Below are 27772 nucleotides of genomic sequence, written 5' to 3'. Positions count from 1 at the left end.
CAATGATCCTTAGAAAGGTGAGGAATCAGCCCAGGACTACACGACATGACTTGGTCAATGACCTGAAAAGAGCTGGGACCACCGTTTCCAAGGTGACTGTTGGTAATCCACTGAAACGTCATGGTTTGAAATCATGCATGGCACAGAAGGTTCCCCTGCTTAAACCAGCACATGTCAAGGCCCATCTTAACTTTGCCAATGACCATTTGGATGATACGGAGGAATCATGGGAGAAAGTTTTGTGGTCAGATGAGACCAAAATGGAACTTTTTGGTTATAATTCCACTAACCGTGTTTGGAGGAAGACGAATGATGAGTTTCATCCCAAGAACACCATCCCTACTGTGAAGCATGGGGGTAGTAGCATCATGCTAATGGTGGAAATGGTGTTTGTCTGAACATGGGATGGGACGACTGCAGTGTATTAAGGAGAGGATGTCCGCAGCCATGTATTGTGAGATTTTGGGGAATAACCTCTTTCCCTCAGTCAGAGCATTAAAGATGGGTCGTGGCTGCATCTTTCAACATGACAGTGACCCGAAGCACATAGTCGGGAAAACCAAGGAGTGGCTCCGTAAGAAGCATATCAAGGTTCTGGTGTGGCCTCGCCAGTCTCTAGACCTAAACCCAAGAGAAAATCTTTAGAGGGAACTGAAACTCCCTGTTTCTCAGCGACAGCAGAGAAACCTGTCTGATCTAGAAGAGATCTGTGTGGAGGAGTGGGCCAAAATCCCCCCTGCAGTGTGTGCAAACCTGGTGAACAACTACAGGAAATGTTTGACCTCTGTAATTGCAAACAAAGGCTACTGTACCAAATGTTAACATTGGTTTTTCTCAGGTCTTCAAATACTTATTTGCTGCTGTATCACACAGATAAATTGTTAAAAAAATCATACATTGTGATTTCTGGATTTTTCTTTTTAGATTATCTCTCCCACAGTGGACATGCACCAAGGATGAAAATTTCAGACCCCTCCCCATGATTTCTAAGTAGAAGCACTTGCAGTACAGCAGGGTGTTCAAACACGCATTTTCTTCACTGTACATAAAAATACACAAAATGCTCAAAATATAGAGTAGGGCATCAAGTAGGTGTGAGAAGGTGTTCATACCCTCCTAAATTTCTCACTGTTATACTGCCGCCAGTTGCTAAAATCATTTAAGTTGATTTTTCCCTGATGAAAGTACTATACACACACAGTGCACCACATATTGACAAGGTCTTGTTCAAATTTTTGCACATTTCTTGAAAAGGAAAAACATTTACATGCATTTCTATGTATCAGTATTTAGTAGAAGCAGCCATTTGACCTAATACAGCCATGAGTCTTTTGGGTAATAATGCAACAAGTTTTTTTTCCATACCTGGATTTGGGTTTCTTCTGCCATTCCTCCTTGCAGATCCTCTCCAGTTCTGATGGGTTGGATGGGGAAATCTTGGGAGACAGCTATTTTTACATCTGCTGGATTGGGTTTAAGTCGGGGATCTGCCTGGGCTATTCAAGAACAGATACAGAGTGTGCGAAGGGTCATTGTCCTGTTGGAAGGTGAAGCTTCAGTCTGAGGCCCTGCGCAATCTGGAGAAGGTTTTGGTCCAGGATATTCCGGTACTTTATCACATTCATCTTTCCTTTGACTGCAACTGGTCATCCTGTCCCTGCAGCTGGGGTCATGAGCAGTGCCTAGTTTTCTCCACACATACCACTTGGAATGAACACCAAAAAGGTTCGAACTTGATCTTATCAGACCAAAGAATCTTATATATTTCATCAATTAGAAGCCATTGACGATTGTTTTTAGCAAATTTCTTGCACTGAAGACAGGGTTCAGTCGGGCCACTCTTTGGTCACAAAGACCCGAGTGACAGAAGGCTGCAGTGATGGTTGACTTCTAGAACATTCTTCCATCACCTGACAGCCACAGCGATTTTTGGGTTCTTCTTTAGCACCCTCTCTCTCGCTCTCTCTCACCAAGGCTCTTCTCTTACTCAGTTTGGTCGTACGGCGACCTCTGGGCAAGGTTTTGGTCGTCCCAAATGGGCGAGAAGGAAAGTGGGAAAGGTTGCAGAGGGAGTCACAAAGGCGGTTCAAAAGAAAAGACGGAAGGTAGAAAAGTACAAACCCCAATTCCAATTCCTTGGGGCCTTGCGTAAACCACAAATTAAAAAAAAAATACCATCATTTGCACACTACAAAAACAGACATGTTCAAACTGAGACCGTTTTGTTCGTTTGTTTGTTTTTGTTTTTTTTTTTTTCCAAAAGATTCACACATTTTGAATTTGATGCCGACAACACATTCCAATAAAGTTTGCAGAAGGCCAAGTTTACCACTGCGCTCCTTCTTCACTGCTCTTTTCAACAACACTTGGTAAACATTTGGAAACTGTTGAAGCTTTGTAGGTGGAATTCTTTTCCCAATCTTACTTGATGTGAAACTTCACTTTCAGAATTGGGCTTTTGCTTGGATTGAAAGCATAAAAAATGTTCCTCCAAAACCGGTATGTACCTTTCAGTCGTAGCGGTACCGTCAGGGATGTGTAAGTTACCCGTGCACACGCCTTCATGCCATCCCAGATGCTGACTTTTAAACTGGATGACGTGACATCCACGATTTCTAAAAACAACTCAAAATGCGGACTCGCCAGACCACAGAACATTTTTCTACTTCCCATCAGTCCACGTCAGACGAGGTCGGGACAGAGAAGCCGGCAGCATTTTTGGGGGCGTTGTTGACATCTGGCTTTCACTTTACAAAATGTTAAACTTCCATTTGTGTCTGTAGGAGAAGTGTCCCGTTTTCAGCTTCGCCGCTCGCTTATGCGTGAAGAGTTCTTCAGTTTCTCGGAACGTTTTGATGACATGATGGACGAGAGTTGGTGAAATCACTGAATTGATTGCTATTGCACCTTGAGGAACTGTTATGATATTGCTTGTATTAGCCACAGCATGCAAGCGCCAGCAGGACCGAGTGACGTGGCGCGCGGTTGCCATGTTGGAGCGGGGGCAGGAGGACGGATGAGGCGTCAATCACGTTCCCGCCGCCGCCTGTCACTTTGCGGCCTCGCTCACATTTGCATCACACATCTGACTGCTCATCTCCTCCTCCTCGTCATCGCCTGCCTGCTTGCTTCTTTTCGGGGACAAACGCAACACTTTTTTGTTCCAGAGAACGCAAGTCCGCATCCCAGAAATAGCATCCGCAGTGAAAAGCGAAACTTGTACATAAACACAACACTTCCAAATGTTCATTTTGGTGTCATGACATGACATTTCACGGCATGTTATTTCCAGCAGGCTGAGCAGCATCGCCCCCACCCAGCCAGTCAGCCAGCATGACCCACAGGCAGGGAATTATTTGGCTGTAGTAACGCACACGCACACACGCACACGCACACACACACACGCACACACACACACGCACCACACACACACACACACAGTCTCCTGTCAAAGGCATTGAGTCATGATGAAGAAAAAAAAAAAAAAAAAAACACCACAGGCAAATCTCCATTTAAAAGTTACATTTATGCACATATTCAAAATGGGCAACATTCATTCAGATTTAGTAGTTTATCCACATTGGGAACTTCAGACTCCCGAGGTCTGTTCTTTGGTTCATAACCTTATCACAGGTGAGACGCGAGGTTCTGTTCTGGTCTGGTGGGCTCGTTATTGGGCCTTTGTGACAAAATGTAGTTTACGCTGGGCAATGATCCAGCACCTTTAACTGTTGCGGACAAACCTCATGCGCTTCTGCACTTTTGTCCTACGACCCTGCAGAAAAACGATAACTTCTGCTCTGTTGGTTGTCACAGCAGACGAGACAGATGTTCAAAGAGATCATTCTATGGAATACCAGCTGAAAAGATCGATGCATTTCGGCAATGAAATAGGATGGATAGTGCCCAACCAAAATACACACACGCCTGTATAGTGATCACTTCATTTCAGGTAGGAATTATTGTTCTTAATCTCAAATTCTCACAAAGTATTTAGAATGCCAAATTGACTCATTTGAGAACAATGCGTATTTAAAGAAAAGAAAGTCGAGAGGTTAACATGTGGCCGCAATCGCTTCCGTGTAGATGAGTCCGTCCTCTTTTTTTTTTCTTCTTCCTCAATCGTAGTTAATGAGTTTGTGTAAAACCAGGGGTCATTTATTTAAATATTGATATTGTGTTTGTATTCCGGCAAAGGTTAACGTGTGGCCGAACACACTTCCGCTTTCACGAGCCGTCAAAACCGTCACTATGTGGGATTTATTCCTGACTGAGAACAGATCCAGCAACAAAGTATTCATATGCGTCCAGACTTTTCTACTCTTTCAAACTTTTCCGTGTAAATCTCGCCAATTTACTCACCAGATGCATGTGTAGATCCAGTTGTCCAAGACAACGGAAGCAAATTAACGGTCCCATTTCTTATCGGCAAAAACATCGACTTCAGCATTAAATACGGGTCCTCTGTGCCGAGTTTATGTAATTTTTCCACGTACCTTCGTTTGTTTTCACCTTCTAAATGTCTAACCGTAACAGACAAGGCTCTGGGCGTTGTGCTATAAAGACATATTTTCGTGTTGTCTCCAACAGACTTAGCATTAAGCAATGCTTTGTTTGACCGTCAATATGGTCAGTCACGTGACTCTGGTGATGCAGGTGCACGAGCTCTATTAGAGGTTGTATTGTTCATGAGCATTCAGACAGCTTGTCAGCAGCACTTTGGCTTTAATATTAATACGTCCATGCACATGGCACAACAGAAAACACCAGTTAAGTGTTATTTTATATAAACTATGGAGCTTCAATAAAAGTGCAGCAGAAATGCGGAATAGTACAAATAGGGAAATTATGTTGGTATTGAATTGCAGAAGTGAAGAAGAAATGTTATACATGACACCATATCACTGGAAGGCAGCATTTGGCTGTGTGTTTAGCTGGGGAGATGTGAGAGGGATTGGCAGGAATTACAATTTTGTTGTATAGTGATTACATTTCAAAAAGGTACTGTAAAAAAGCTTCACATTTAAGACTTTACATTCACCTCCCAAAATGGATAAGGACAAATTGCTCTTCGACAACATACATATGGTCCAGGGATATGAAGATAAATGGGAAAAAAAGAATGTACAGAAATAAAATGGCTTTAAAAGTACACAGTAATTACTGAAGTCAAAAAGGCACAACTGCCGTGCTGTATGTGGGGCATGGCCTCGTGACTGACGTCGGGAACTTGGTTAGGTAGTCGTCCTGTGAGCTTATGATATGCGTTAAATGTTACTCTCATTTTGTATTTCATAGTTTATCCCATTTGATCGATGGTGTAAAGGTCATTAGTGACTGCGGCTCTCCTTGCGAGGCCATCACAAGTGCCTCAATTGCACTGTTATTTGGCTTCACCAGAGCACTCGTACAGTAACTCAAATTTTGGATCATCACACGCTCACTCGCTTCCCTACCTCCCTCTCTCTGCCTCACACACACACACAAAACACACACACACACACACACACACACACACACACACACACTAAGCTACAAAACTAAAAACTTAGCTGGGGTCTGGTACATCAAAGTACCAATGTATATTTAAAAGAAATCCATTACTATTTCTGTGAAAGTTGGTACAAGTTTATGATGCAGGATTTTTTTTTTTTTTTTAATAGTCTCAAAGCTTGTTTTGTACCAGAAAAAATAAGGCAAATACAATAAGGGGGGGGGGGGGTTTGAATATTGGCATTGATTTTTGTATAAATAAGGGAAATAAATCAAATTGGAAACTCTGATTTCCAATTTGATTTATCATCGCTCAGGTGTTATGATGTAAAAAAAAAAAAAAAAAAAAAAACGACTAACATTTGTACAGACATCTTGCAGGAAGTGGAGATGACTACTAACAAGGATGTGTGGAAAACAGCGAAGAAAGCTATGTAGAGCCATTTGAGCCATGTCACAGTATTACAAAGCAATCATACTCACCTTAAAGTCCATGTACCGGTACTAGCATGCTCTTCGTTTTCAGTAATAGGGCAAATTTGGATCACAGATGTCTAATTAGGTCAGTGGCCTTCACTAGTAACATGTACTTGTCCTGCCTATTTGCCAAAGCTGTGTAGAAACGTCAGAGAGTAGTGGAAGGCAGTCGTGGCGGTTGGGGGGGGACGACGACATTCCCATAAAAAGACAGTCGTTCTCCCAGTGTGCTGAACTGTATTACTAGTACATCTCTATCCTAAAATGGATTTCAAGGATCTCTAATAAATGGACCTCGATGGAAAACAGATTCCCATGGACAGCAGACTTGGTGAAACATTAAAACATTAAAAGTTCATCCAATATTTACTGGCAAAAGGTCCAGAGGTTTGAAAGTATACATCACAGATGCGGCAACAAATGCAAGATGATGTGTGTTCCGTAAAAATATTTGTGAAGGCCCCAAAACATTTTTTTTAAAGTGCTTGTTTACTTCACGTCTTTTAGTTAAATGCGAACCACACAGTCCCACGTCCATCGTCAGAGTTATAAAACAGTCATGACTACTTTCAACATGGCGGCTCCAAAGTGTGAGGCAACAACGTCAGCCCTGGAGGTCAAACGTCCGAAGGCAGCGGCTGGAGCAGCAGTACGCCACAAAACTGACTGTGGTCCTAATCAGGGGGACACAAGGAAGAAAAAGACCACAAGGGTACATAAAAGACTCAAGAGAGAGAACCAACTGAGTTTCTCCTTGATCAACAACTAATAAAACATAAGACTATATAATGATGTCAAATCCAAATTGGAAGGTGAAATCCAGATTTGAGCTGGTTTAAAACTGTTTGACGTGACAGCTGCTTCGGACCCCACATACATAAAGAGATTTAATTTGAGCAAAAGATAAAATATAGGTATCAAACCTGCGGTGCACTCCTGCCAGGGCGGTGTGTCGCAGTGGGAAGAGTTTGGGGTAGATGACGGTGAACATGGCTTGAGTGCAACGGTGACAGTGGCCTAGCGGGAATTGCAGCAGATCCAGGAGAGTCTTTGGGAGCGGGACGGGAGGTGGCGAGTTTGCATCTAAAAATGAACTCTTTTGATTAGTTTTCACATTTTCACCTGCACTCATTGCTCCACTGTGATTGCGCAATGTGTGACTAAATGATGAACACATTCATTCTTTTAATGTGGCACCACGGTGGACAACTACTTAGCACGTCCACCTCACAGTTTTAAGGACCCAGATTCAAATCTGGCCTCGCCTGTGTGGAGTTTTCAACGGGTGCTTTCGTCCCACATCCCAAAAACATGCATGGTAGGTTAATCGAAGACTCTAAATTGCCCCAAGGTGTGAATGTGAGTACGAAGGGTTCATTGTTTCTATGTGCCCTGCAAGTGGCTGGCGACCATCTCAGGTTGTACTTGGCCTGCCGCTTGGTCAGCACCCCCGTGACCCTAGTGTGGATAAGCATTTCGGGAAATGGATGGATGGATCATTTTAATGGCGATCATTTCTTTCATGTTGCAAAAATGCATATAAACTCTATGAAGAATGTAAAGCGTATCATACACCTTACATATCAGGTGTCTGGTAGGCGATACCGGCCGGGCCCATCACCTGTGGGGTGGTGGTAGAGTCGGTGCAGCATTCTCATGGCAAGCTCCTCCAGCGGGACCACGGTGTCTGCCTCAGAAGCCACCGCTTTGACTTCGGCTGGCAGCCCTGACAGAGCCTCACTGAGCGCCTCATCTTGGCCTTCCTGGCCCGCCGTGCTGCCCACTGGAGAGATGCCACACCTGTGGACAGATCACAGATCACAGATCACAGATCACTCACTCACACACACACACACACTCACTCACTCACTCACACACACACACACACACACACACACACACACACACTCACACACACACACACACACACACACACACACACACACACACACACACACACACACCACACACACACACCACACACACACACACACACACACACACACACACAGTGAGAATGAAATGAGGTCTCAGAAAATTACCAGGACTCATGTCACAAAAGTTGCATTTCAATTCCAAACTACCAGTTTTCCTTTTTCACTTTGGGGGTGTTGTATATGCGACACCTTCGATAATAACTATAAAAGAGGTCAGAAAATGTCACCTACTAGATTTCCTATTTTCCTAGGGAATGCAAAGTTAGTGTCCTTTCACCATCGCTCCTGTCAAACTTTTTGGTATGTTTTTGGTTACATATTGAGGACTCCGGTCCTGTTTTTCTTTTACTTCTTTGTTTAAAAACTTAAAAACAGACCATTCAAGTACACATTTTTACTCATGGTTTTGAGATTGTAAGGTGAAAACTGCAGCTGGCGACTAGCATGGACTGAATGAGTTGCAACAATGATTAAAAGAAGTGCCAGTATTTTGAGCATAACAGCCCATCAGCAGCATACAATATTGGGAAAAAATAGGAACTATAAATTAGTCCACTTTAGGGCCAGTGATCAAAGTTTGAAATTCTGAAATTTTGAACTGACCTACTTCATTTTTCGAATGGCAACTTTAACTTTCAACTAGTTTATTTAGAAAATGAAGTTTCCCAATGCTGAGCATGCATTATTTCACATTGTAATATATATTCCAGGTAAGAAAATTATACTTTCATTTTTTCCAATATTGTGCAGCCCTATTTTGTGACACCAATCCAGGGTCTCTTACATCACACATATGACAAGTGAAATGTAAGCCTGACAGACATTTTGTTTCACTTCACCTCAGTTCAGCAAACACCAAAGGATTATTTTATCTATTTCAAACTGCACATTTTATAAAGGCACGTAGTCTTACAATAAATTACTTCATTTGATTTTTTTTTTAAAAAGGCTTCTTACATTCTTTTTTTAACCCTGACTCCATTTTGTTTCAATTCTACTTTGCACCAGACCCCAGATTCAGCAAGCATCAATGATATTATTTCAGTACGGAAAGACCAAGCAAACTCGACAAACCTCAACATGATCCTAGATTCAAACCTGTACGTCAAAAATGTGAGGCAGATCTGCCCACTACCCCGACACCATGCTGCAATGTAAAGTTAAGAATTTTCAGAAATATATTTGAAATTAGTTTTCAGTTTGAATATTAACAGCAGTTACCACACTTTTTTACAAAGTTTGAAAGTGCGATATTTTGGTTATTTAGACCTCCAAAGAGAGACTCTCTAACAAGGAATTAGTATACAAGAGCCAACTTCATTTTAATCAACAGCTTGGTTTTTGTCAGTATCCAGAAAAGGTAGAAACAGCTACTTCTGTTTGACTCAGTCTTGTAGCCGCTTTGTCCATATTTGGCAAAGACTGGCTGTCCGCTTTCATCTGACTGGTGGCCTCCGTGTAGAAGACCCACTTGTGTGAGAGCACACGACACCTGTTGACAGTGCTTGCTCGGGGGCACATGGGTAGGCAGAAATCTTTGCTAGAGACGATGATAAGCTAGAGCAGGGGTGGCCAGACTTTTTTACCCCGAGATCTACTTTCAAGCACCAGGGGGTGATGGTGCCTCCCTTGTCATCCCTGATGATGTTGCCTCTTATATTTAAAATACAAAATTAGCTTTTTGTGCACTGTATTGTCTCTGCTTTCATCCTGGATCAGGCTGTGCCAAGGTGGGATTTTTAAATTACGCACCATCTCATCCTGCACTTTCAACTTTGGCTTCAGACCAGACCTTTCCCACTCGAAGAGAGAAAATCTCATCCAGTTTAACCACTTTTTCTTCGATTATTCACATACTCCAACAGTCATTGCATCTTAAAACAACAGCATTTCTTTTTTAACTTTCTAACATAAGCAGCCTGTCTAGCTCATCTTTGCTCGACATTGCCTAGACAGTGTTGCTGACTAAAGCGGTGCTGGTAGACGCTGTCATAATAAAACACATTAATGGGCTGCGTAAGTACTGTAACATTTGTAATTATGAGTGTACGTCTTTAAGAGCGGGGATGGGGGTGCGGGTCTAAGATAAACTAGGAAAAAGAAAGTGTGCTGGAGTAGCGGTCTTGTTAGAGAAAGTTCCATGTGCTGCCTAAAAGAAACCAGTGGCTTCTTCTTCATTTTTTACAGTACGTATGTGAATTGTGTCATTGGATGTAACAGCCAGTCATCCCTCACTCATTGAATCACATTGCAAAATGCCACAAACTGAATAGCTGAATGTTATACTTTCCGTTTTCATTGGATATTTTTTTTAAGAGACTGCATCAGCGGTGCACCATCGCGCACGCGTCGAGTTCCAAAGGAACATTTGCTGAATGTTTTTTTTTTTTTTTGGCACGCCGTCCCGCGATCGACCGGTCGATCGTGATCGACGCATTGAGCACCCCTGAGCTAAAGAAATACAAGTGACCTTATTTCAGGCCTCTCGACAGAAAAATCCTCATGAACCAGTAATGTGTGGATGGTTTTAATCATCCATTATCTGAGTCGCTTATACTCACAAGTGCTGGACCCTATCCCAGCTTTCTTCGCGCTATTTTTCCTTTTCCATTAAAAATGCAACAAAAGGTGTCGGGGATTTTATTAGAAGCTGGAACATATTTTTCCCATTTTAATACATTTAAGTAGTTAATATTGTGTTGAAATATGACTAAATTGAGGTAGGAATTTGGTCATAATGAATTTAACACTTAAGTACAACAAACAAAAAACACTGCATAAATGAAGAAAATGTTACCCATTACACCCGATGACCTTGTTGTACAAGTAGGAGGGAAGGCCTTTCAGGTCCAAATTGTTGTCCACAAACACAAACTGCAGCTCGCGCGATCCTCCCAGATCTAAAGGAACAAACACAATGATTTGCTGAAAAGTAGCTGTAAAAACAAACAACGGAGACGCCGGTCGTGATGACGCTGACCCAGCGGCAGGAAGGTGAGGCGGTTGGCGGCCATGGAGAGCTGGGTGAGGCGGGCCAGCCGGCAGAGGTGGCGCGGAACGTGGCTCAGCAGGTTATGGTCGGCGCTCAGGTACTGCAGGGACGAGCAGCGGTGCAGCCTGTTGGGGAGCGACACCAGCTGGTTCATAGACACATCCAGAGTCTCCAGGAACTGAAGGTCGCCAATCTCTTCATGGGATAGAGGGACAATTGACCTTTAGTTGGATAGCCACGTACAAAAATACAATTCTTGAAGCTGAAACAAGTAGAACAAAAAATATTACAAATTTGACACACCACAGGGAAGTGTTTTTTTTTTAAAAGTCAAATTTAATGACATTTTTAAAATCCCCAAGAATATGAAATAAGGATCTGAAATCATGACAAATAAACCCACCCTCAATCCAGAGGACTGTGTCGGCACGTTATTTCCCCTAAATCATTTATTATTTGAATGAACGTCTTTTACATGAAAACTGTAGTTAATATTTATCTTACATTTTTATTCATTTATCTAATTAAATTGGTCAACTGATTCATTCTAAATAAAATAAAAATAATGTCAAATTAAGAATTTTACATATCCAAATAAATTATTTCATTAAATAGTTCAACATAATTTCCCTTTATTTAAACGTTGTATATTCTAAAGTTAAAAATGAATATATAACAATTAAAAATGAACATTTTTGGTTTATTACAAAATAAACTCCTTAACACACATTTAATTAACACTTTCACACCTGTCAATTGTCTAAAAATGTAACTAAACTCGACTTTCATTAAAAATAATACACAAAAGACGATCCATTAAAATGCACGGTTTATTATTTAGGGTATTTATGGTACCAAAATGTATATTTTTCCACCCAGGTTCGAAGAGTTGCTGGCTTGCTAGTTGTACATTCAAACACTGCTGCCCTCTAGTGGCTTAACATGCTACTGCAGTGAAAAGTGACACCTGCACCCCCAGCAAAAAGGAAATGCACACATTTTGTGAGTAATAATTGTACCATTAAAACATTAATGCCCATCTGCAAATCAAAGAGAATGTAGCAGAAAAACGGAGAATATATATTTTTTAATCAGTGCAATTTAAAAAGACGGAATTCCTCCTAAAACAGAAAAATCCCACGTCCGGATAGAAGTATGTGTGACAAGTGGAAGAAAATGCAGCAAAAACAGAGTGTGACAGCAGTGTGCGACACAAAACCTGAAAAAACATTCAAACTGTGACAACGGTGCTACAAAAAAAACGTAGCAAGGAAGCAGCAGTGCCATAAAAAAAGGGTCTGGAAAAGAAAAGAGTCTTACCTGGCGGCAGACTTTTGAGCTGGTTGTTAGACAGTCTGAGGTGTCTCAGAGACCTCAGTCTTCCCACCTCCGGGCAAAGCAGCAACAGGGCGTTGCTGCTCAGGTCCAGCGACTGCAGCCGGCCCAAGTTTCCGATTGCTGAATACAACAAGTCTCAAATCAGCACCATTTGACTTGAGTCCATGTCAATGTTGAAAATAACTTCCTTTATGCCCCCCCCCCCCCCCCAACTCACCTTCAGGAATAATCACAATGTTGTTGGAGTGCAAATACCTATGAGAACCGAAAAATAAAAAGTTACTTTTGTGGTCAAAATACCATATTGTTGCTGTACAATGAAAATAGCTCATTTTTGTCACTGTTCATTCTTACATGAAAGAATCACAACTTTTTAGCCTTGAGATAAAATATATACAAATCGACTTTGGAGCACGATTACGTGTATTATCTGGTCATTTAGGTCCATTTGTTCAAGACACATGCTTTTATTGAGAGTCCCATGTATGATGCGCACTTTTAGCATTGTTCTTCCACTATTGAATAGTGGAAGAACAATGCTAATCAGTGTATTATAGATAAGACAATGAGAATACTCACAGCTCTATGAGATTCGGCAGCTTCTGCGCAAGATTTTCAGGCTGAAGAGGTTTAAAAAAAAAAAAAAAAAAAAGAATTATGGCGTGAACGTCATTTGACTGTGTACGGACCTTGTATATGTATGTATACCAGTGTAGTGAGCGAGTTCCTCTTCATGTAGAGCCTCTCCAGGAATTGAAGGCCCTCGTCTTTGAGCAGATCCACAGGAAAATGGTTGAGATTCCTGTAATTGAGGAAGAGATTCTTGTGGCGCTCCTGCTTGGCCATTAAGATGGTCTCATGGAGCTCACTGGCCATCTTGGAAGAGGACTCTCCTCTTCTTCACTGCTGCATACACTCTCCTCCGGCCCCTTCTTCTTTTATGCGATCACTGTCTTTCTGTAAGAAAAAAAGAACAATATTGAGGGGAAATGTGAAGTTTTCACTGTGTACAAAGTGAAGAGTCCAGCTGTAGCTGTAAGACCGCTCAAGAAAACATATTCATACTCTCAGCAGCATGGCAGTAGTTGACTTAATTGTAACTGCACTGCAGTACTACCCGGAAACTGTTGGAAGTCACTCCTTAGACAGTCAAAAAAGGAAATGATGGATTGTGTAAAATGTGTAACAAATACATGGCATCAAGCCATGATTGCCAACTCTCACTGGAGCGGTTCGCAGCAGAGTGTTTAGTGGTTGGGATGAGAATCAGGACCTCCAAATCTGAGACCATGGTCCACATCCAGGAGGGGCTCAGTGTCAAGTCGCTGCTCGTCCACATTGAGAGGAGCCAGATGAGGTGGCTGGGGTATCTGATCCAAATGCTTTCCAGACACATCCTAGGTGAGGTGTTCTGGGCACGTCCCACTGGAAAGAGACCCCAGGGACGGTCCAGGACACGCTGGAGAGACTATGCCTCTCGGCTGGCCTGGGAATGCCACAGGATCCCCCTGGAAGAGCTGGATGAAGTGGCTGGAAAAAAGGGAAGTCTGGGCGACCCGACCCGGATATGGGGTTGAAGATGGATGGATAGCTTTAAACAATGTCACTCTGTAGGTATGACTAATGTTATCTTTGTATTTTCGTGCAAATATTTGCGTATTCCTATTGTCGTTGAACTCTTCTACTCTTTTCGTAATTTACTTTCCCCTACCAGAGGTACTGCAGATTGAAATTTCATTTGGTACGCAACAGCTCTACTCCCCCGTTTAATAGACAGTCCATGACAAATCCGAAAACTAAACCGAGTTATTGCTGCGATAGCTGCAAAACACCACCTTTGCGTCCGTTAGAGCCAGCAAAAACACGGGAGTGTGTGGCAGAAAAATAACTAACGAGTTAAAGAACGAGTGTACGTTGATACCGACCGTAAGATAACTGACTATTATACAGTATAACACTGTACAGCCCAACTAAGTGCTGTACACAAACTGCATTCTGTCTAACGCTAGCATGGTCAAGCTAAAACAAGATGTTAGCCTGTCCGTCACTTTTAAGGCGAACAAGAGAAAAGACAACAAAACAAATCACTTACCTGAAGTGCGATGAAGTAACATGTTTGTGAGATAAGGATAGCAGGGTCGTGAAAATACAAATCCCAACGTGCATGAAAAACAACGTAAAGCTAAGTGGAGTTAGCTGACACTGTGTCGGGGGCGTGACGTCAGCCGAGGCTGACATTCAAATCGATATTGGTTCTAAATTATTAATTTGTTTGATCTTATTGACAGCTTCGGAAAATTGTGACAATACATTTAAAATATTTTTATTTAAATCCATATAAAGACGTCATGTCCGCTCTCGAATGCTGTGGGCTGACCACATATTCCCATATTTTACCCCTTTATAAACAATTCGTGACACATAAGTATATGCATTTTTTAAACTTGTGTTTTTTAACTATGCACACGTGACATCCCACGGAAAGCAAATTGGCAGGCTAACATCAACAGCCATCCATTTTCTTAGCCACTTATCCTCACGAGGGTCGCGTGAGTGCTGGAGCCTTTCCCAGCAATCAATGGGCAGGAGGCGGGGTACACCCTGAACTGGTTGCCGGCCAATCACAAGGCACATGGAGATAGACAACAGTCACACTCACAATCACACTTACGGGCAACTTAGACTCTCCAATTAATGTTGCATGTTTTTGGGATGCGAGAGGAAAACGGCGTACCCGGAGAAAGTCCACGCAGGCACGGGGAGAACATGCAAACTTCCGCGGGGCTGGGAGTTGGACCCAAATCCTCAGAAGTGTGAGGTCAATGCACTAACCAGTTAGTCCACCGTGTTACACTATCAATAATATCACATTTATTTCGTTCTATTCTTAGAAGACATTTGATAGAGAAAACCAAGAAATGCAATCCGTTCACCGTTGTTCATGTCATACTGTGTTGTGTTTTTCTTTGCACATTAAGGACAAGTCCTTTTTTTTTTTTTTAAATTCATGATTTTAACTCATTCACTGCCATCGGCACCGATCAATTTTTAACTGGGCGGAATGTTAATATAAAAAAAAAAATACACCATTCAAGCAACACGTTTTTCCTTTTTTTTTTTTTTTTGTATCTTGAGGGAAGTAGCCAGTCAACTCCAATACAATGTCGGGAAAATTGAAAAACTACGTTCAAATCCACAACAGTTAACTAAACTTTGAACTGGTTCATGTATAAAATTAACTTTCCCAAAACTGCTGCTCATATTGCCATGTATTCGTGTACATAAGAGGCCACTTCCCATCCATCCATCTTCTCTGATGCTTATCCTCCCAACGGTTATGGCCCTTTTAACAAGCATTTTGTTCTCTATAAAAGTCTTACATAGTACTGTATAGAGGCTCAAATAAGACGATGATTTGTTTACATTTTTATTTATCTTAACTCTCATGTAGAAAAAAAAAGAACCAGAGAAACACTCTTTTTCCTTCAGCCAATAATTTCCAACCCTCTGGAATAAATTCAAAAACATCACATTTTCAACCATCTGGAATATATGTGAAAACATGTACAAAAATAAAAAATAAAATGGGGGAAAAAACCCAAAAATGAAACCTCAGTCTAACCTTTTGATGGAAAGCTATTGGAAAACTGTACAAAACTATATAGGCCATGGATGCAAGAAAAAGTTTAAAAAAAAAAAAAAGAGGCCACCCACTCGTAAAAAACAAGCAAACAAAAAAAACCCCATCCTGATCCCGTGTAGCTAATAGTTTCTACTCCATTCAAACCAAAGAAGCAGCTGTACCTGGTGACCACCATAACACCAAGTTCAAAACAGCCATAAAGCCAGTATTGTATTCTGTTGTTTTTAATCTTTGTACAAGTGACCAAACCAAACCCGATATGGTCCACTTTGTCACAAAGGCCTCTGTTAACGTTAATGTCTCCTCGGGGCCAACTCAATACCGTAAGTGCCCCGCATACACACAAGTCTCAACATTGTGTCGGAAAGACATTAAAACGTGCTTCAAACGTGTACAGTTGAATACGAATGTGCCTCCACATACTCATCAATGTGCAAAGATTTGAGACTTATCGTGTTCAGTTTTTTTTTTTCTTTTTGCCATCAGCAACAGAAACACGGGCAGAAGAAAACTGTTGAGATGTATTGCATTATTATACATTTTCACAATAAATATCCTCTTTTCTCCCTTTTGCTGATATGATGTGTGTAAAGAGAACGTATTTAGGCCACATTGTAAAATGGAGGAAAAAAAAACTTGTAATTTAAACTGGAAAAAAAGTCTTAAATTAGGAAAGTCATATCCAATGTTTGAATAAAGTCAAAATATTGTAAGACAAAAATTCAGAATTTCAATTGAACAAAGTTTTAGGTTGCAGATTACAGGACAAGTTGTAACTGTACCAGAGTATGTCAAATTATTACAACAAAGTAGTAGCACTGTGGAAATAAAATATTAGGTGGAAAAAAAAAAAACGCAATATGACAAGAACAAAGTAGTCATGTTACAAGAAAGTTACAATAATAAAAGGAAAAATACATTTGTATTATTCAGGGCTGTACATTGCTGTGATGCTACAAAAAAAGTCATCATCGTACAAGAATTTCTTTCAATAATGCTACAACTTAAGTTGTCAGTCAAAATATTATGACCGCCCCCACCCTCCCAAAAAAAAAAAAAAAAGAATTTTGAAGAATAACAAAATATTAAGAGATAAGTCATAATATCATGAAAATGTTAAAAACATCTCTAGAATATTACAAAAGTGTTGCAGTCGGAATTTGAGGAAAGTTTAGTGATTTTATGAAAACGTAGATATAATATTACTATCTAGAAATGTATATACTTTGAACTTTGGATTTTTTTATTTCTGCTAATATTCCGACTACTTTTACAATACTACGTACTTATAACTCAACTTTGTTATATTAGCTTTTATAGCAAATATTTCAATGTTATTTTCACAATATAGCGACTTTCCTCATAATATTTTGGCTTTTTTTTTCTTGTAACATAATGCTTTTTTTTTATATAATGTTACATCATATCCTCCCCTTCGATACGCCGTTTTCATTTTCTCATGACTTTTTATTTCTTTTCGCTGTGGTGCGAATTCTCTTTTTATTGAACGATCAAAAATATTGACCAATTTCATCGAGCTCCTTCTTTAGTAGACCAGTTAGTACAACAGCGCCTTCTACAGTTTAGAATCAGTCTTGCACCCAAGTTTCACTTCATGTATTGTCATTGGTCCATTTTCCACGCTGTCCTCAAAAGGTACGTCTATGTTTCTGTGCTGCTGTTCGGTTTGTGGTTTGGAATGGTGAAATTAAAGCTCCTCCACATCATAATAGTTAGAATAAAACAACAACAGTGAGGTAGATGGATGAACGAAAATAAAGACCTTCTCCCTTCCCCCAAAGTAGCAAAAAACGCTCAAAAATGTATCAAAACAAATAGAAAAGTCTCCAGCTATTTCTGTACAGTGATTTACACACACACACACACACACACACACACACACACACACACACCACACACACACACACACACACCACACACACACACACAACACACACACACACACACACACACACACACACAAAACAACTGGGCTGGTCATTATTCCTCCAACAAATGTTACAAATAAATTAATTCAGGCTTTACTTTTACTAGAAACATTAGCCGTGTCCACCAGCTGCGAGCCATGTCCCTATAAATAGCATTGATTAACATCTGTGTAACAGTACTCTGGCGCCATTTTGTAGTCAGCTTTATTTGAAATTGATAGCGGGCATAACAACTGACTGTCTTCATTCGCTTTAGCTAGCCAGCCAGCTAAGATGAACGTGATCAGCGGTACCAAAAAAAAAAAAAAAAGCATAGTGTGCTTCAAAAATATTCCATTTTGGGATGATTAGCATCCCTACACTGTAGGCTGCAATTTTGTATTACTATTCTTGTTGTGTACCCTCTCTCATTTATTAGCTTTAGCGAGCTAACCAGCTAAATTTTAAATCATTTGATACAATTTACGAAAGGCATAAGCTTGGATGCAAGCTGAAAATGTGTTATGTGCTTATTTTTTGTATGTTTTGTTTCAAAAGGCATTTTATGGCGCGTGACATTTGTGAGCATTAGCTAGCTCACCCGCTATGTACAGTATAGTGTTTGGGACAACAATAAGGCTGAAATATTTTTTACAACACTCTGCTCCTTCCCTGCAAAAAATAAAAAACAAAACAAAATACAAATTTCATGAAGTTTTATATCAGACTTTGAGGGAGGCTAGTTCTGTGACTACCTGAAAGGAATAACATGCTCTAAACTAGTGATGGAAAAAAAAGAGGCTGGCTCAAATATGTAAGTCAGGAATACACGACAGCTAGCTTGGCAGCTAACTCATTAGCTAGCGCTGCAGCGGCTAAGACAGTTTAAGTTACTTCAACTGATGGTTGGTAAAAGTAGTGTCAACGAAGTTTTTTTTTTTTCCTGTCAGAAAAACAAAACTAGCACTGGAGATAGCGCAAAAGCTAGCAACAACTGGCATCTGACAATAAAGACAAAAGAAAAATAAATGAACATCCAATTTATGTTACTATTATGATTTGGGAATGTCAATAACGTGCAACTATTAGCTCAAAAGTGGTAGACAAAGTGATGAACTCTTATCCATTTCATGGTATTATTAAAATTTGGAAAGCATAGATGATAGCATGACAGTCACCTGAAAACCAGAAGACTACAAAAAAACAAAACAAAACAAAACAAAATTCCAACAATTGGACCACAACACCCAACTACTAGCGTGGCAATAAGTGCAGAAGGTACCGAAAAATGAGAAAGGACATATACTGTGATTTTGTGGCAAAAATTGAGTGCAGTGCAGCTAGCAATAGTAATTAAAGCCCAAGATGGCAGCAAAACCCTGAGATTTAACATGGGACTCTTCTCTAAACACAATATCACAATTCTTTGAAACCAGCTCAGGGACTCTGGGGGAGAACAAAAACAAAAAATCTGACTCACATGAATTCAACCTAAAGGACTCCTACACTGTACTCAAGATTCACACGCGCGCACACACACACAATCATTTATATTACCACCACAAGAGAGGAAAAAAAATAGCAGCCAGTCTTTTTTTTTTCCTCTAGACAAGATGAACATGAGGACCAAATAAAAAGGTTGAAAAAAAAAAAAAAAAAAAAAAAAATCACACCCAAACATAAATGCTGTTGAAAACCATTGTGTGTGTGTGGGGGGGACCTCAACAACACCACCACGACAAATTGTGGCTCAGATTTCCAAGTCGAGACAAAATGGTGTGACAAAATGGGAGACCTTTGTATCAAAATGTTTTCGTAGGCTTTTTCACAGTTCTGGGCTATTTTTAAGTTTAGTTTTTTTTTTTTGCGCCATTTTCATGAACCTCTGTTATCGTACCAACAAGCAAAAAACAAAACTGGTGAGAATCCTCCTGGGGGTTGGAGGGGGGGGGGGAAATCACGGTTGTGACTAACTTTAGGAGTGTTTTGACTTCAAATCACAGCACGATGCGCCACTTCCCCGCAAATTATGGCTCAAATTTCAATGCAGAGACTAAAAGGAGTATCAAAATGTTTTTAGTTTTACTGCAATTTGTGTTTGTTTATGCAGCAATACATCATTATTGTACCACAAAACACAATTTTGGCAAGACAATGAACGTCGCTCGGTGGAGTAACAAAATGTACGTTTTTGTGCCTTTTTTTTTTTCATTATCGTACCAAAAACCTTAACGGTGGCACCATTTAGGAGGTCCCTCAGCGACACGTTAAACTGTCTTTTCACTTCATTTTTTTTTTTGCTATTAGTTGCAGGCGTTCACACCATTTTTTATTGTCGACGTACCAAAGAGCACAATGCTGGACCTCCCCTCTTTGCATAAATGCTCCGGAAAGGTTGTGCTCATTTTATTGAGTGACTCTTTTGACGTCGATTTGCAGCACTTTGTGATATATCGTCAAATTTTGATCGCAAAACTAAATGTATCAAAATTGGGACCACAGTATCAAAATGTCGTTTTGGCACGTAGTTTTTCACCTTTTGTCACACCGGTATTGTACCAACCAGTACAATGCCCAGCAAAATAGAGGACATCCTTCTTGAACAACTTCGCTCGGAAGTATCCATAATGCCTGCCCAAAAATGGATCCTCATTGAATGCGCTTTAAAACCAGCAAGTGTCATGATGCGCGACGTAAATTTTCAGCAACAATTTAAGGCTCAGATTTTGATGCCAAGACAAAATGAAGAATCATAATCAAGACCAGATTATCAAAAACTAGGTTTCTCCTTTGTCGTGGATCCGCACGCGCAATTTCGCTGTTATCATACCAATGAATGAGCACAATGGCAGCAACATGGAGGACCTCCCCTGGCGCAGCATAGAAAGTACCCCACCATTTTTACAAATGTTATCAAGCCTTTTTATCATACCAACAAGCGCAATGTGGGAGAAATATCTAAAGGTTGTTTTTTTTCCCGCTTCAATTTTTTTCCTTTTTTTTTTGGACATACTACTATTATACTATTGTTAATTTTTTTGTACAGTTTTTGATTATTTTTCCTGACATTTTAAACTTCATAAATTCTCAAAAAAAATGACAGTCATGGTCGCAGTGTGAACTTTTTTTTTCCCGAAGTGTCTTGACATTGATTTGCAGCACTTTGGAACGATTAGTGTGGCTCAGATTTTGATGCTGAGAAAAAAATAGAGGATCAAAATGGAAACCAAAGTATCAAAATGGAGAGTTTTCTTTATGTTTTTTTGCACCTATTACGTCCTTACTGTACCATCCAGTAGATATGTACATAGAGGACCTCCTTCTCTGTAAGTGCTTCTTCTCCTGTTAGGTAGGCTTCCATAATGATCGACCCCATTTGGACCAAAATCCTCTTCGAATGACTCATTGTGTGAGAAAAAAAAAAAAATTATAAAACAAGCGACTCCCTTGGTGGTGTTTTTTCGCAATCAAGGGGGCAGTTTTGCGTCTGGTAGAACAACAACAAGGAAAAAAAAGGGGGGGGGGCGCAGTACAGCAGAATAGGTTTGACTTCGGATGAGTTTTTACTCCATCCAATCAGCAGGCAGATGACTGAGGGAGAGGCATGGCACGCTGGTTTTTGCGTCCCCCGTTCATGTGGGCGTAGGGCGGAAGCTCATCCAGGGATGCCTGCAAGGCGGCTGCCGAGCTGATCCCGTTGGGCGGCGGCCCTGTCCCCACATTCACCGATGATGATGATGTCGACGAGGTCAACCCATTAGCCGCTCGGTGCCCAACGAGCTCCTTGTCTGTGCAGGGCTGTGTTGGCGTGCCAGGGGCTAGCGATGGCCCGGGCGGAAGGTGGGACCCATGCGAGGGCGGCGTCTGTAGCGGCGTGTCTAACGAGACGTCGTCCATGTTGTCGGGCCGCGGTTGGGGCGGGGGTGGCGGCAGAGCCGGACTGTCTGGCGGCTTATTATCAGCGCTGTAGAAAAAACTGACCTCGCAGAAGGACGGCTCCAGCTCGTCCTTCATGCTGCCGATGATTTCCACAAAGGATGGACGCATCTTGGGGTTGTATTGCCAGCACATGCGCATCAACTCAAACCTGCACGCATACACAAACACATACACACACACACATAATGACAAATAGTAAGCCAATACACACGTACACATGTAAATATACAAGATGCATACATACAAACACACAAGATGGAACGATGTACTCAACTTATTTGAAACAGAGCTACTTCTTTGTTACTAATTAATGTGAAGGGGTATCAGTTTGATATAGTCTTCTGAGGCAACTTCAGGTTCTACTATTTCAATTAAAGGTTATTCAGACATTGGGTGCAAATTATTTTCGTAATAGATTAAACTGTTCAGTTAGTCGTTTGGTCCAATAGATGTAAAAAAATAGTGAAAAATGTTGAGCGTTGCTGTCCAAAGTAAAAGCAGAGGTTTGAAAATGTCTTATTTTGATAAAACAAAGATAACAATGGAGAACTATTTGAAAAATATGTTCTACGGAGATAGATTTGGCACACTAATTGCAAAATTAGTTATTTTGTTTTCCTAACATGTTTTTTTCCTCCAATTTTACCGATCAGTTGTTGCATCTTCATGTTTTATTTACATAAGTGTAATTTCCTTTGTTCCACTGTGTTCTCACTTTGTTCAAAAATATGACAAGACACTCAAAAATGAGTTAAAAACAACTGCCAAACCTAACAAACCAACCAAAAAAAATGTCTGCTTTCATTGAGATCAGAGAATAGTTACATTTGAAAGGCTAAAATCAGAGGATTTGGACAATTTTAAGGGAAACAATGAAAATATACATCAAAAAATAAACTAAAATATCAAAATAGTTGATTAATTGATTGTGACACCGCTCCTGTCCCCTGTAATGACTGCGGCACAACATTTAATACATGACACGTGTATATAGAAGAAAACAGCTTTTGAATAGCTGTCCACTGTAGTGACTAAAAAACACCGACTACAATTCCCAAGAATCAGCTTTTGAAGGTTTGAGTAACATTGATATCGTGTGTGGATGGAAATAGCTTTTGGGGTACTTACTATCCACGTAATGCCTGACATCAAGATCAATACATAGATGTAAACAGAATGCACTTACAGCATGTCGGGACAGTTATGTGGTTTCTCCAGCAATCCTCCTTCCATGACGAAGCGCAGCACCTGCTCATTGGATAGTCCCTGGTAGGGCTGCTCTGCCAGTGTGGCTATCTCCCACAAAACCACCCCAAATGACCTTAACAGAGACACACACATGGTTTTTCGGACTATAAAATGGCACTCAAGTCATGCGTCTCTGACATCTGAGTATCATGCATAGAGAAGAGAATAGTTTTTGAAAAGCTGTTCATGTTAGTGACAAACTCACGTTATAATTAGGCTTATGCTGTATATTGATGAAAACGTTTGAATAGTTGTTTACTGTTGGTAACTGAAGGACAATTAAGATGTCAACACTTGTCCATAGTCCTCAAAACAATTTTTGAAAAGTTATTCGACGTAGTAACTAATGGATTGCAACCATGGCACATAGATAAAAGCAGCTTTTGATTGTGTCCACTGTGGTGACTGGCCAACTTTGATACAGAGACTTGCGAATTTTCACGAAAAAGCTTTTGAATACCTATCATCCGTTGTGACAGATATGCAACTTCAACAAAACTTCATGCATATAGAATGATAGCTGTCCACTGTAGTGACAGATTGACAGAGACCAGGGGCGGACTTGGGGGAGGAGCTCGTGAGCCGTTGACAGACCGGGCCACTTATTCCAAATTTAATCTGATGAAAACTCCCAAGTATTTGAGGTTTTTTGGACCACAATTCATCAAGTAATTAATAACCTGAAAATCCTCAAACAAAAACTATAAACAAGGACCAAAACAGACATGCAAACTCCAAAGACATGAAAAATGTGAGTCAAAAAGGTCTGAGGTCTGGGAGTGAACCCCCGGCCCCCTGCAGAGAATGTTTTTGATTTGAAAATACAAAAGACCAGTGCAACAAATACGACAGGGCTGATCTGATGAGCAAAAACGTGTTTAAACATAAGAGTAGCAATAGAGGAAGACTCACCAGACATCAGAATTGGTGGTGAAGACTCCATCCTTCAGAGACTCAGGTGACATCCATCGGACGGGAAGCAAGCCCTTTCCGCCTTTGCGGTAGTAGTCCGTTTCGTAGATGTCTCGGGTCATGCCGAAGTCTGCACATACAGGCATCAACATTTTACGTTGATCATCAACAATTTCAGGAGTTTGGGAAATAAATCATCAAGCCAAAAACAAAAAACTGTGGGACTTATGCGTGGTAAGGTAGTGGCAACTTTTGACCATCAACTACTTATACACTCTGACCTTAAACGCAATAAAGATCTTCACACAGATTCCTGAGAAAGTGCATCCCATTGACCTCACCTCCTATCTTGACAGTAAAGTCCTCGGCCACCATGCAGTTACGCGCGGCAAGGTCTCGGTGCACAAACTTGCTGGCGTTGAGGTATGCCATGCCATCTGCAATCTGACCAGCCATCTGTAACATTTTCTTCAGAGGTGGCAGGGACAAACTGGTCCACTGTTGCTGCAGGAAATGCAGACAGAAAACCATCAGTACGGTGAATACAAGATTCATTCAAGAGTAACACGAAAGTGGAGACAGTTGAGTACGATACTGGAGGATCGAAGATGAGGCATAGCAACATCTGCATGTGAGATTATTTTTTTCATTTGTAGGAGTGTATCCTTAAATGTTACAATGACATGGGAATTCTATTCAAGAGAAGACTAAGGGCTGCGGTGCAGCAAAGTAAAGACTGTGGAGTATTATACTGCACTATCGAGAAAAGTTTCAGCACCGGCTAATCATGTTAGCATATGTGTTGAGTTTTGTGATTCCTAGCCGTATATCATTGAACGTTACAATGACAAAAGAGTAACTTCGAGACTGCATCAAAATGGAGACCTCAGAAGATAATACTGCAGCATCCGTCGCTTAAGAACAGCAACCGCTAGGTTTATTTTAGTATTTATACATCTATAATGTTTAGATAATTATATATATGTATGTTGAAAAGTTATAAACACGCTATAATTTCTCCAGAAAGGTGATGATGATGATAAAAAAGCATTTATCGTGTTATTATAAAAAACATAAACAAGAATAAAAAATATTCCCCCCTTTTAACAAACATGTAATACAGTATAAAGAAAGGTGAACAATATGAACTTAATTCACTAAGGTAGTAGGCCATTGCCCCTCATACTTGAAATGAAAGGAAAGGGATGGCACCACTGGGCACCGATCCTGAGACCATCCCACCACCTCCCCCGGTCTCACCTTCAGTTGCCGCTCCAACACGTCATCCCTACGCCTCACTCTCCTAGCATGATTTCATAATTTATTCTCAATCCAACCCTTACTCTAATATAAAAAATTGGATTAATCTTGGGTCGAATGATCATTTCTGGAGAATGATGCGCAAAGTTGACACCATCGAAAGGTGACTGTTATTGTGTTACCATCTTCAGGCATTAGGATTTCGGCAAGTATGGTAACCGATCTTTCGGTTCCGTTGATTTTTGTCCTGGGAAACGGTGGGAAACGATTTTTCGGTTCCCATTGATAATGCTCATGGGAACCGGTTTTTACATGTACTTCAGAATAAAGCCTTAGCAGGCAAGAGCATTTTGTCTTTTACGCTTAGCAACCGACATGTTTGACTAGCGTTTGAGTGACCCGGATATGAATAACTCGACCTTGCGCATGCGTAGCGCAGAAGCGGAAACCGGTGCTGTTTGTAAACCTCACTGACAAAGCTGGGCATTTTAATCATTAAAAATAAAGGGGTTCATGTAGGTTCGTTTTATACAGATTGTTGTATTTCGTTGAGAACTTGTTTTACATTCTACACATGGGCGAATTTTATTAAAAGTAACCCCTGAAATCTGGGAAACGGACTTTTGGTTCCGTGTTTTCTCAGGCTGGGTAACGACACGGTAACGGAACGATCGTTTCCATGAAATGCTCATGCCTGCATCTTAGATGCTGCATTTGTGTAGCAACAGAGCTGTATACTGTACCCTAAACATTAAAATAACATTATATTATATTGATATATATTGTGACGAGTGTTTAGCACATCTGTCTCACGGTTCTTAGGACTGGGGTTCAAATCCCGGCCCCGACTGTGTGAAGTTTGCATGTTCTCCCCATGCTTGTGTGGGTTTTCTCCGGTACTCTGTTTTATTCCCACACCCTAAAAGCATGCAGGGTAGGTTAATTGAAGATTCTCAAATGCCCGTAGGTGCAAATGTGAGTGTAAAAGGTTGGCTGTTTTTATGTGGCCTCTAATTAGCTGACGACCAGTTCAGGGTGTTCCGCGCCTCTCTCCTAAAGGTAGGTAGGGTAGGATCCAGCAGGCCTGTGAGCCCAGTGAGGGTAAGCGGTACCGAGGATGGATGGATGGATATCATCCAGTAGCACCATGTTGGAAAAGTTCAGACCCAAAATACACTTCTTGCATGTGATGTCATCACTCATTCATGATTTTAAGCAAAATCGATGAGCAAGTCATCAGGAAGGTAAGCAAACAACAGATTCCTCTGAATCAACTTACTGTGAACCTATTGTCAAAAAGGACCGGTTTTTGATTCCCATCTCTACGTATTGTATTGTTTTGGTTCTCATTACCTCTTTAGGTCGGAGGGAGCGCAAGTAGCTCTTGAGGTCTCCTTGTGTCATCAGCTCCATAATGACCAGGGTAGGCTGTCCTTGAGACACCACCCCAAGGAGACGTACCTATCACAAAATGAAGCATGAAGACAAATTGTGTGTGTGTGTGTGTGTGTGTAAGCAGGCACACGTACCACATGGTGACAGTTGAACTCCTTCATGACGGAGGCTTCGTTGAGGAACTCAATGCGCTCCCTCATGCTGGCCGACTCATTCACCGTCTTGATAGCCACTCGTGTCTCCAGTTCATCCTTCACCACGCCCTTGGCGATCCCCTCATACACCATGCCAAATGAACCCTGTCCCAGCTCGCGGCTCAGCGAGATCTTCTCTCGCGCCACCTCCCACTCGTCTGGCACGTACACTGTATGGGGAGGATAACAGAGTAACCTTAAAATAAACATTCAACATGGGTCTTTGACTGTTAACACATTGTGTTATGAAACTCTGTAAGAGGACAACTGTTTCTCAGTGTGTAGTGCTATCTAAATGTTCACCGAAGTTCTTCAAAAGCAAACAAATGTTATTTAACTGCTTAATCCATCTCAACTCTTAAAAGGGAACGTTCCAGTCCAACTAATCAGGTAACAGAAGAAAATGCAGGGGAATCAAAAGTTGTCAAAGTGGTCATTCATGTTGGTTCTCCAAATTTGAACTGAAATCTCGATGAAGCCATCCTTAATTTTGCATATCACTTCTTAACTGTAAGGAGCACGAGTTATAATTCCTCTTTGTTTGACTATCTGTGACCACTGTACTCACTTTCAGCAGCACTGAAGTATTCGGGGTTGACAGATGCATACAGTACGCCATTTCCAAGCCGATCGCTGTTCCTAACGGGAAACAAACAATAAGTGTCATTACCGTAGAATCCCTAAACAATACTTGAAGAAAATATAAAATAAAGGTATAATGTCCATTTAATCATCAAAAGATATTTAACCTCACATACACGCACAGTACACAGTTAAATTACATCTTAAACAGGATACATTTGTAGACAGAATTGGACTGGAGTGCCTGCTTCATCATCAAATTTAAGATTACCCAACCAAGTATATCTTAACTATCTGCCCATTTCTGTACATTTTCCTGTGACAGAGGAAGCAGCTGAGTGACTACACTATTTTTGTGTCAATGCGTGAGATGTGTGCCACATGGATGGATGAGGTAAACTCATTTCCAAGTGTAACTCTGCAGGTTGCATCCA

The 27772-nt window shown here is 40.9% G+C and overlaps 3 protein-coding genes across 9 annotated transcripts in view; all 3 read right to left on the bottom strand.

Moving 5' to 3' along the window:
• LOC133498215 (synaptosomal-associated protein 25-A-like) overlaps window positions 1–2568 on the bottom strand; it is a 41490-nt gene extending 38922 nt beyond the window's left edge. The window contains exons 1-2 of one of the 2 annotated variants that reach the window (XM_061814782.1): window positions 2508–2568; window positions 1366–1496 (exon numbers count right to left, since the gene is read on the bottom strand). The gene's annotated coding sequence lies outside the window, so the exon portion shown is untranslated. Of the gene's footprint in view, window positions 1–1365; window positions 1899–2507 lie in introns of those variants that run through there. The other variant, XM_061814783.1, reaches the window with a different exon arrangement.
• Window positions 2569–6491: 3923 nt separating this feature from the next.
• Window positions 6492–14813, bottom strand: lrrc28 (leucine rich repeat containing 28). 4 transcript variants are annotated; one of them, XM_061814781.1, is made up of 11 exons: window positions 14330–14813; window positions 13107–13194; window positions 12946–13039; window positions 12817–12857; window positions 12455–12492; window positions 12220–12357; window positions 10888–11094; window positions 10705–10807; window positions 7592–7770; window positions 6894–7053; window positions 6492–6644 (listed from the first exon to the last, which is right to left on the bottom strand). In XM_061814781.1, the coding sequence occupies exons 3-11, from the start codon at window positions 12970–12972 to the stop codon at window positions 6575–6577; spliced, it is 963 nt and encodes a 320-aa protein (XP_061670765.1). In that variant the 5' UTR covers window positions 12973–13039; window positions 13107–13194; window positions 14330–14813; the 3' UTR covers window positions 6492–6574. The 4 variants fall into 4 exon arrangements, with proteins under 4 accessions (XP_061670765.1, XP_061670762.1, XP_061670764.1 ...); XM_061814778.1 differs by having other exon boundaries at window positions 12946–13194; XM_061814780.1 differs by lacking the exon at window positions 14330–14813 and adding an exon at window positions 14073–14258 and having other exon boundaries at window positions 12946–13194.
• A 3023-nt stretch (window positions 14814–17836) lies between these two features.
• The window catches only part of igf1rb (insulin-like growth factor 1b receptor), a 91964-nt gene continuing 82028 nt past the window's right edge, over window positions 17837–27772 (bottom strand). For all 3 annotated transcript variants that reach the window (XM_061814775.1, XM_061814776.1, XM_061814777.1), the window contains 7 exons: window positions 27325–27395; window positions 26697–26926; window positions 26521–26628; window positions 24249–24411; window positions 23908–24037; window positions 22934–23068; window positions 17837–21895 (listed from right to left, as the gene is read on the bottom strand). In XM_061814775.1, coding sequence (XP_061670759.1) covers window positions 21385–21895; window positions 22934–23068; window positions 23908–24037; window positions 24249–24411; window positions 26521–26628; window positions 26697–26926; window positions 27325–27395 — 1348 coding nt within the window. In that variant the 3' untranslated portion in view covers window positions 17837–21384. The remainder of the gene's footprint in view (window positions 21896–22933; window positions 23069–23907; window positions 24038–24248; window positions 24412–26520; window positions 26629–26696; window positions 26927–27324; window positions 27396–27772) is intronic.

The sequence above is a fragment of the Syngnathoides biaculeatus genome, chromosome 3 (genome assembly GCF_019802595.1).
Source record: "Syngnathoides biaculeatus isolate LvHL_M chromosome 3, ASM1980259v1, whole genome shotgun sequence".
NCBI lineage: Eukaryota > Metazoa > Chordata > Actinopteri > Syngnathiformes > Syngnathidae > Syngnathoides > Syngnathoides biaculeatus.
This window is presented reverse-complemented; position numbering and strand designations above follow the sequence as displayed.

What these genes read in the sequence shown, in the direction of transcription:
- lrrc28 (XM_061814778.1), bottom strand. Translation starts at nt 13,113, where the DNA reads ATGGCCAGTGAGCTCCATGAGACCATCTTAATGGCCAAGCAGGAGCGC. An exon ending in GGAACTCGCTCACTACACTG is followed by an intron (nt 12,858 to 12,945) that starts GTATACATACAT and finishes AAACCTCTTCAG; the next exon opens with CCTGAAAATCTTGCGCAGAA. An exon ending in CTGGCAGGAGTGCACCGCAG is followed by an intron (nt 6,645 to 6,893) that starts GTTTGATACCTA and finishes CCCCCTGATTAG; the next exon opens with GACCACAGTCAGTTTTGTGG.